At 41.1% G+C, this 10,304-nt stretch overlaps 1 protein-coding gene and 1 pseudogene across 1 annotated transcript; both read right to left on the bottom strand.

The window, feature by feature from the left end:
• Positions 1-435: 435 nt before the first annotated feature.
• On the bottom strand, positions 436-6,429 carry LOC101130248 (zinc finger protein 253-like). Its single transcript, XM_055370946.1, is given in 2 exon segments — positions 436-1,654; positions 6,233-6,429. Coding segments are annotated over 2 exon segments (1,416 nt in total).
• Positions 6,430-8,966: 2,537 nt separating this feature from the next.
• On the bottom strand, positions 8,967-9,449 carry LOC109024106 (iron-sulfur cluster assembly 1 homolog, mitochondrial-like; annotated as a pseudogene).
• Positions 9,450-10,304: the final 855 nt, after the last annotated feature.

Genomic DNA, 10,304 nt, shown 5'->3' with positions numbered 1-10,304 from the left:
AAATACAAAAAATTAGCCAGACGTGGTGGTGGGCAACTGTAATCCCAGCTACTTGGGAGGCTAAGACAGGAGAATGGCTTGAACCCAGGAGGCAGAGGTTGCAGTGAGCCAAGATCATGCCATTGTACTCCAGCCTGGGTGACAAGACTGAAATTTCATCTCAAAAAAAAAAACAAAAAAAAACAAACAAAAAAAAAAACAAAAGGAATTGAGAACTTCTTATAGGCCATGCCACATTCTTCACACTTGTAGGATTTCTGTCCAGTATGAATTACGTGTAATAAGGGTTGAGAACTTCCTTTAAAAGCTTTGTCACATTTTTTATATTTGTTATATTTGTATGAGTTTATGTTCCATATAAATTCTCATACTTAGTAAGAGTCGAGGGCTGGTTAAAGGCTTTCCCACATTCATCCAGTTTCTCTCCAGTATGAATTATCTTATGCTTATTAAAAGTGGAGGAATATTTAAAATGTTTGCCACATTCTTCACTATGTAGGGTTTCTGTGCAATATGAATTCTCTTATGTTTATGAAGGTCTGAGGACCAGTTAAAAGCTTTGCCACATTCTTCACATTTGTAAGGTTTCTCTCCAGTATGAATTCTCTTATGTTCAGTTAGAGTTAAGGATGCAGTAAAGGCTTTGCCACGCACTTCACATTTGTAGGGTTTCTCTCCAGTATGAGTTCTCCTGTGTTTAGAGAGTAGTGAGGGCCAGGTAAAGGTTTTGCCACATTCATCACATTTGTAGAATTTCTCTCCAGTATGAATTTTTTTGTGTGAAAAAAGGATTGTGGAATGGTTAAAAGCTTTGCCACATTCTTTACATCTGTAGGGTTTCTCTCCAGTATGAAGTATCTTATGTGTAGTAAGGTGTGAGGATAGGTGAAAAGCTTTGCCACATTCTTTACATTTGTAGGGCTTCTCTCCAGTATGAATTCTCTTATGTGTAGTAAGGTTAGAAGTGCACTTAAAGTCTTTGCCGCATTCTTCACATTTGTAGGGCTTCTCTCCAGTATGAATTCTCTTATGTGCAATAAGGGTAGAAGTGTACTTAAAGTCTTTGCCACATTCTTCGCATTTGTAGGGTTTCCCTCCAGTATGAATTTTCTTATGTGTAGTAACATGTAAGGGGTGCTTAAAGGCTTTCCCGCATTCTTCACATTTGTAGGATTTCTCTCCAGTATGAACTATCTTATGTACAGTAAGGTGTGAGGACCTTTTGAAGGCTTTGCCACATTCTTCACATCTGTAGGGTTTCTCTCCAGTATGAATTTTCTTATGTGTAGTAAGGTTTGAGGACCAGTTAAAAGCTTTGCCGCATTCTATACATTTGAAAGATTTTTTTCCAGTATGTCGTATCTTAAGTCTGTTTCAATTTGAAAATTTCTGAAAGACTGTCCCATATTTATCACATTGAAATATTTTTCTCTGGGTGGTTGTCAGACTGTGGTTAAGTCCATTATAACCTCTTTTGAGCAGCTTATGCTCATCCACACTTTTACAGCCTTTTTTTAACTGTAAATTGTCATATCCGCATTTTTCATATCTTCTAAGTATCACTTTTTGGAAAGAATCTTTTATGCTCTGCTCTGGCCAAAGGTCTTGGGCAAAATGAGAACATGTAACAGAAAGAAAGAGTAAAATCACATTACTTCAATTGATAGACTCAGATAAATAAATATACTTTACAAATCTAACCTATGAAATTATACAAACTACTTAAGCAAGATGACATAGCAAAATACCACCAGCTCTAATTTCTTCCTGGACACATAAATGTAACAAAAACGTACTGACCAAAATACATGTGTAAAAAAATGTATAAATGAGTTAAATGTGTGAAGTTCCCCGCGTGAGCAGAATGAAATAGCCACATAGAAGAAACAGAAAGCTCTGTTATACCCAACACAGCTCTTCCTGCTGTCCAGTATAATATTGTGCTTTTATTTATTTATTTATTTTTTGAGATGGAGTCTTGCTCTGTTGCCCAGGCTGGAGTGCAGTGATGTGATCTTGGCTCACTGCAAGCTCTGCCTCCCGGGTTCAAAGGATTCTCCTCTCTCAGCCTCTGGAGTAGCTGGGATTACAGGCGTGCGCCACCATGCCCTGCTAATTTTGTATTTTTAGTAGAGATGTGGTTTCTCCATGTTGGTCAGGCTGGTCTCAAACTCCCGACCTCAGGTGATCCGTCCGCCTCGGCCTCCCAAAGTGTTGGGATTACAGGCTTGAGCCACCGCACCCGGTTTTGCTTGTAGATTTTTAAATTTTACTACCTGGTGTGACTGAATCAAAAATTGGTGGTGGCAATTAGATTTTCAGGTGGGGACAACAATATTTTATGCCACTAAATTTCTGGGCTTACCGCTAATTTAGAGTGAAGAACACAGCTCAACTCAGGCATGTGGAAGTTTTGGATTAAGATTAAACATCTTGGCTGAGCGCAGTGGCTCACGCATGTAATCCCAGCACTTTGAGAGGCTAAGGCGGGCAGATCATGAGGTCAGGAGATCAAGACCATCCTGGACAACACGGTGAAACCTCATCTCTACTAAAAATACAAAAAAAAAAAAAAAAAAATTAGCCAGGCGTGGCGGCGTACGCCAACAGTCCCAGCTACTCGGGAGGCTGAGGCAGGAGAATAGCGTGAACCCGGGAGGTGGAGGTTGCAGTGAGCTGAGATCGCGCCACTACACTCCAGCCTGGGCGACAAAGCGAGACTCTGTCTCAAAAAAAAAAAAGATTAAACATCTTGAAATTCTTTTCTAAATGAACAAATTCTAAAAATTTTCTGGAAAAAGGGCATCTGAAACTTTTATGCAAAAAAAAAATTACTAAAAAACATTTCACAAAAAGGAGAAATAAAACCTTTAGGGTACATTATGAATTATACATTCAAGTTATCCTCACCAAGGAAGACCAGGTTTCTGTAGTTCTCTAACATCACATCCCTATATAAATTCCACTGTGCAGTGTCCAGGCAATGCCACTCCTCCAGAGAGAATTCTATGGCCACGTCTCTAAATTGCAATGGTCCCTGGAAAACACACATATACACACACGTTTTTACCAAGTGGCCATGGGCAAGATTTTTAATTTGACTTAAGGTGAAATTAGAGAGTAAAGACAATTGGTTCTGACTTATAGGACTGACTAAAATTATCCAATAAAATAATTTTCAACATAGAAATATTCTCTAATGTATTCTCTAACTCCGAGAAGAAAGAGCAGCATGAGATCCACTACATCAGTTTATTTATGATATTTTTCTAGATAATAAAGTAGAAATTTAAAGTCATGAATACGAACATGCACATTTTTGAGTGCTATATTTACAATATACAGAAGGAGTTGTGAATGTGGTGGAATAGTTAAATATTAAATTTGAACTCCATTGAACGTGGACACAAACAATGGTCATCAAGTCCCAGAACAGGTTGTGTGAGCCCCTTGAGGCATTCATCCAGCACTGTTTCAGAAAAATCTCTATTGCCATCTATTCTATATGTTAGTTATTGAAAAATAATAGACAATCGCAAAAACAAGTTGACCTTTTTGTGTTCCTTGAGCCCAGTCGCGAAGGGCCCTCGTGACTGGGCCTCATGCCAAACAACTTGTTACAAAAAGAGCTAAGGTCCCAGACTGCGCCAAAGCTTCAAGAGGCCTCTGCTTGTCTGTGCATGAATGGGTGGCCAACTCTAGAGCCCAGGCTGTTGCTTCCCAGTGTGTTGGTGAATCCTCCATAGTCTGGTGAGTCTGGTGTCTGACCCTGGAGCCCAGGCTGTTGCTTCCTGATCTGGTGATGAATCCTCCATAGTCTCGTGAGTGTAAATATATATATATACACATCTCTTTTCCCTTCTCCCCTTCCCACTGCAATTTGCTTATGATATCAATTCGCTTATTGTATCTGCATTGCCATTTACATGGGATAAAGCTTGTTTACCCTTAAAGGTACTGTGTGTGTGTCTTTTCTTCTCCCCTTGCGCATTTCCCACACAGAACACCATATTTCTCAGAGGCTTTGTTTGTTCCTTTTTATTCTTTTTTCTTTAATCTTCTCTGCAAGCCTTATTTTGGCAAGGTGGTCTTCAGACTCTGATATCCTTTCTTCTGCTTGGTCTATTTGGCTATTGATACTTTTGTATGCTTCATGAAGTTCTCATGCTGTGTTTTTCAGCTCCATCAGGTCATTTATGTTCTTCTCCAAACTGGTTATTCTAGTTAGCATTTCCTCTAACCTTTTATCAAGGTTCTTAGCTTCTTTGAATTGGGTTAGAACATGTTCTTTTAGCTCAGCAGACTTTGTTATTATCTGCCTACTTCTGTTAATTCATCCATCTCATCCTCTGTCCAGTTCTGCACGTTGCTGAAGAGACATTTTGATCATTTGGAGGAGAAAAGGCACTCTGGCCTTTCAGCATTTTTTTGTTGATTCTTTCTCATCTTCATGAGTTTGTCTAGTTTTGATCTTTGAGGCTGCTGATCCTTGGATGGTTTTTTATTTTTATTTTTATTTTATTTTTATTTTTATTTTTATTTTTATTTTTTAGACAGAGTCTTGCTCTATTACCCAGGCTGGAGTGCAGTGGCATAATCTCGGCTCACTGCAACCTCCACCTCCCAGGTTTAGGTGATTCTCATGTCTCAGACTCCCGAGTAGCTGGCACTACAGTCATGCACCACCACGCCTGGCTAATTTTTGTATTTTTTAGTAGAGACAGGGTTTCACCATGTTGGCCAGGCTAGTCTTGAACTCCTGGCCTCAAGCGATCTGCCCACCTCAGCCTCCCAAAGTCTTGGGGTCACAGGTGTAAGCCACCATGCCCGGCCTCGGATACGGTTTTTGTGGGTACTTTTTTGTTGTTGATGCTGTTGTTGTTGCTTTCCGTTTGCTTGTTTTTCTTTCAATGGTCAGGTCCCTCTTCTGTAGGGCTGCTGCAGTTTGCTGGGGGATCACTTCAGGCCCTATTCATCTGGTTTACTCCTGTGCCTGGAGATGTCACTCAAGGAGGTTGGAGAACAGCAAAGACGGGTGCCTACTCTTTCCTCTGGAATCTTTGACCTCAAGAGGCACCAACCTGATGCCCATAGGATCGCTCCTGTATAGGGTGTCTGACAACCCCTATTGAAGGGTCTCACCCATTTGGGTGGCACAGGGAGCCTAACCCATTTAATGAAGCACTTTGACTATCCTTCGGTGGAGGGGTGGGGTGTTTCCTGAGGGGAAACCCACTCATCTGGGCTGCCTGAATTCCTCAGAACTAGCAGGAGGAAAGGCTAAGTCTGCTGGTCCACAGAGACTGCAGTCACCCCTCCCCCTAGGGGCTCAGGCCCAGGGAGATCAGAGTTCTGCCTCTGAGCCCCTGGCTGGAGCTGTTGGAGTTCCTGCTGGGAGGCCCTGCCCAGTGAGGAGGGATGATCAGGGTCAGGCCTGAAGAGACACTCTGGCTGCAGTCTGCAACAGCCAGAGTGTTGGGTTGTAGGGGACATCTCTTGAGACCAAGCTGTCCAGCCTCCCTGGCTCTAGCAGGGGAAAAGTGTGGCCAGGAGCTATAGAGATGGCTGCTGCCCTTCCTGAGCCCAGGAAGCTTAGCCTGTCAGGCAGTTGTGAGTCCCATTGCTGGCTGCTGTCCCTCCCCCAAGGAGCTCAAAGGGCTTAGACAGCAGCCAGACACAGCTGTGGTACTGGTCGCCCCTCCCCTGGGAACTTGGCAGGCTTAAGCAGATTCTAGCTGAGAGGCTGTTGAGGATCTGCTTAGCTCCAGGGTTGTGTCAGGCATAATAAGTTTCTCTTCAAAGGATAACTTCCTTGTTCTTTGTTCTCCAAATCAACTTCCTTGTATGTTCCTGCTCCAAGCTACCTGCTCTGTAAACAACCCTTCCCACCAGTCCCAATCTGTAACCCACATCTCTTCTTTATTTGGAAGAAGTCCTCCTCACTCCTAGTTACCTGCTCTGTAAACAACCTTCCTGCCAGTCTCGATTTAAAATAACCAATCGAGTTAGCTTATATTATGTGGTCTGACTCCAGCCAATGGGGACAGGACACAGAAGTAGGGACTATGTTAGCAATAATAACCCCTTCCCTCTCTAGTACAGTGTGCTCTCACAACAACCAGAGATGTGAGCAGCACCCTTCTCTAGAAGTAAATTTGCCTTGCTGAGAAATTCCTTGTTTGAGTGCTTGTTTTCTTTGTGACTCTGAGCTCTTGTTTCCAACAGTTGGTACCTTAGGCTCCAGTGGCGTGGGTTCACGAGTGGAAACTTCTGATCCATGGGTTGCACTGTTCCATGGAAAAAGCACAGTTTCGCAGGCTGGGTAGGATGCTCACTCACTGCCTCCTTTGGCTGGGGGGTGGGGGCTCCCCAGCCCCATGTGGGTGTCAGGTGGGCTGTTGCCCCACACTGCTCTTCCTTCTTCTCCATGGTTCATGCCAGCGACCTAGTCAGTTCTGATGACAGAACCTGGATACCTCAGGTGACGGTGCAGGTTTCACATGCTATTATGATTCTTTTCTATGGGATGCTGCTTCTAGTCAGCCATCTTGGCCCCATCCCCATCAGTTTTTCTCTGAATGTCTGATAGAATTCAGCTGTGAATCCACCTGGTTCTGAACTTCTTTTTTGGTTGGCAATTTTTTTAAATTATTATTTCAATCTCACTGCTTGTTATTAGTCTGTTCAGAGTTGTTTTTGTTTTTTAATCTAGGAGGGTTGTACATTTCCAGGAATTTAGTCATCTTCTGTAGGTTTTCTAATTTGTGCATGTAAAGGTGTTCACAGTAGCCCTCAATGATCTTTTGTATTTCTGTGGCATCAGTTGCAATATCTTCCATTTCATGTCTAACTGAGCTTGTTTGGATCTTCTCTCTTCTTGGTTAATGCTGTTAATGGTCTATAAATTTTATTTATCTTTTCTAAGAGCCAGCTTTTCATTTCATTTATCTTCTGTTTTATTGTTGTTGTTGTTTCAGTTTCATTTAGTTCTGCTCTCATCTTTGTTATTTCTTTTCTTCTACTGGGTTTGGGTTTGGCTTGTTCTTGTTTCTCTAGTTCCTTGAGGTGTTATCTTACATTGTCTACTTAAGCTCTTTCAGACTTTTTGACGTAGGCACTTAATGCTATGAACATTCCTTTTAGCAGCGCTTTTGCTGTATACCAGATATTTTGATAGCTTGTGTCATTATTATTGTTCGGTTCAAAGAATTTTTTTTTTATGATCACAAAGAGGCCACATTTTTTTTCTTTTGATAGTCTCACATTGTTTCCCAGGCTGGAGTGCAATGGCAAGATCTTGGCTCACTGCAACCTCCACCTCCCAGGTTCAAGCAATTCTCCTACCTCAGCCTCCCAAGTAGCTGGGATTACAGGTACCTGCTATCATGCCCAGCTAATTTTTTTTTATTTTTAGTAGACGGGGTTTCACCATGTTGGCCAGGCTGGTCTCGAACTTCTGACCTCAGGTGATCCACCCACCTCGGCCTCCCTAAGTGCTGGAATTACAGGCATGAGCCACCACACCCATCCTGAGGCCTCATTTTTTTTTTAATTGACAACTCAATCTCTAGATACATACAGTATTGCATGAATTATAAGTGGATCAACAATTATATTATTGATACAAACTCATGAGCATTTACATAAAACTACTGCTCTAGGTTTTGTTGTGTTTTGTGCCAGCTACTTTAGGGAATGAAGGAAACATAAAGGACCTCAGCTACTTGAATTCATGAGAATCAGCTTTCAAAAAAAGCATATATGTCATTTCATAGAATACTTAACATGTCAAACCCGGGAAAATCAGTAACTACGTGACAAAAGGAACACTTTTAAAGAAAGGTTGATGATAAAATATTAGGCTAAAATATTAAAAACTTTAGCAACTGGACCGAGGAATCAGAAAGTGTATGCACACAGAATTTTAAGAAAAGATCCCCACGTTCTCCTGCACAATGAGGACCACATTCCAAAAGCATAATTCTGGGTTGCTACAATGTCTTCTCTGCTACAAACCATTGTTTCAAAGGTGAAAGAAACAAGATGGTAATTCACATAAAATGGTTTTAAAATTCTTCCCACTCAAAATAAAATAAAAATACTATGATCTCCATCAAATTATAAAGAAATTCTATCAAAATGTCAACCAAATAAAGAAATCAGACCATTTGCCTTCACTGATTGCCTCAGAGGGCAGAGCATGTGTCACCTACAAGGAAGGGGAGATGGGGGTAGAGTCCCCATTCTCCCGTGGCCTGTGGAGTGGGGGTGGACAGGAGCACTTTGGCTTCCCTGGGGATTTGCTTCCTCACATAGGGTATTGAGGGAGGTGGGGTAGACGGCTTTAAGAGACCCCACAACTAAAAGAATCAAAGTCACCTTGAGATCCCATCTCTGAGCAGACATGGGTGGCAAAAGAAATGGATTAAAAAACAGGTGGATGACATCTTTCTCACCTTTTGATACCATCACTCAGAACTAATCTGTACTATAGTTGAAGAAAATCTTTGCCCGGTACTATTAAAGGGTACGCAATGAGGCATCTGACAATAAAAATTTTCATACAAATGTACTAAAAGGCTATGTTAAGTTTGGTTGGAAAAAACAATGCACCACCATGTTACTACCAGCAGTCAGGACGTCCTGTCTCAGATTTTAGGAGTTGCCGATCTGGTTGGGAGAAATGCTGAGGGGGATGCATGTTCAAGCCATTCAGTAGAGAGCTAAGGAGTGCACACGGTCCAGGAAATGGATAAACAGGTGCCCAGGAAGGCAACTTTAATGAAACTGTTTCTAAAACAAAGGATGTAAGAGACCTAAATGATCCAAAGAGAGTGATGGCTTCTCATTTTCTGTCCCCTACAGGGAATACAAATATCATTTCTTCTGGAATCTAACACACTGGCTTCATTTTCAAAATGCATCACTTTATTTTCCTTACAAGGCAGCAGCATATTAAACACGTGACAGTCACATGATTTCTGCAGTGAGCCCCAAGGCTTCCACCAGCTTTCCTGGAACCTACGGCCAGAAGAGTCCTGAGATTTCAAATATTAAAGCTTTCTCCACAGCCACAAGTTCCTTTGATGTTTGGGTTATTGAACACAAACTCACTGGATAATTTTTCTTCAACATAGTCCATTTCTGTTCCTAAAAGTGTTAGCTTTGCTTTCTTTTCAGTGAATACTCTGACTCCATCTTGAATAACTTCACCAGAATCTCCTTTTGTCTTTGTATATTCTAGAATATAAGAAAGGCCATTACAGCCTCCTGGCTCGCACACCAACTTTTACACCTACATGCTCAGGCTTATCTTTAAGAAGTTGTTTTATCTTGTTTACTGCTGAAGGTGTCAGGGTGAGGGCGGCCTAGGTGGGCTGAAGCTTCCTCTTGCTCACAGCCCAGACATTTGCCCGGACTAAGGCAGCCGACATCTTTGCTGTCCTGGCGCTCCGGTACCTCCAGCTGGAGCTCGGCCACCTCAGCCTCTCTCCATGGACATGGCGAGTGCATTCAGTTCAAAGAATTTTTAAATTTTCATCTTGATTTCATCCAACACTCATTCAGAAACAGGTTGATCTTTAATTTTTAAATTTAATTTCCATGTATTTTCATGGTTTTGATGGTTCATTTGGAGTTGATTTTCACTTTTATTCCACTGCAGTCTGAGAGAGTAGTTGATATAATTTTGATTGTCTTAAATTTATTGAGACTTGTGGCCTATCATATGTCTATCTTGGAAAATGTTTCAAGTGCTGATGAATAAAATGTATATTCTGCAGTTCTTGGATAGAATGTTTGTAAATATATTTTAAGTCCATTTGTTCTAGGATATAGTTTAAGTCCATTGTTTGTTGTTGTTGTTGTTGACTTTCCGTCTTGATGACTTGTCTACTGCTGTCAGTAGAATATTGAAGTCCCTCATTATTATTGTGTTGTCATCTATTTCATTTCTTAGGTCTAGTAGTAATTGTTTTATAAATTTGGGAGCTCCAGTGTAAGGTGCATATATATTTAGAATTGTGATGTTTTCCTGTTGGACTAGTCCTTTTATCATTATATAATGTCCCTCTTTGTCTTTTCTTTTTTTTTTAACTGTTTTTGCTTTAACATCTGTTTTGTCTGATGTAAGAATGGCTACTACTGCTAGCTTTTGGGGTACATTTGCATGGAATATCTTTTTCCAACCCTTTACCTTAAGTTTAAGTGAGTCCTTATGTGTTGGGTGAGTCTCTTGAAGATAGCAGATATTTGGCCTGTAAAATCTTTTTTTTTTTTTTTTTTTGAGTTGGAGTTTAATTCTC

This window comes from Gorilla gorilla, chromosome 20 (genome assembly GCF_029281585.2).
Source record: "Gorilla gorilla gorilla isolate KB3781 chromosome 20, NHGRI_mGorGor1-v2.1_pri, whole genome shotgun sequence".
Classification (NCBI taxonomy): Eukaryota; Metazoa; Chordata; class Mammalia; order Primates; family Hominidae; genus Gorilla; species Gorilla gorilla.
This window is presented reverse-complemented; position numbering and strand designations above follow the sequence as displayed.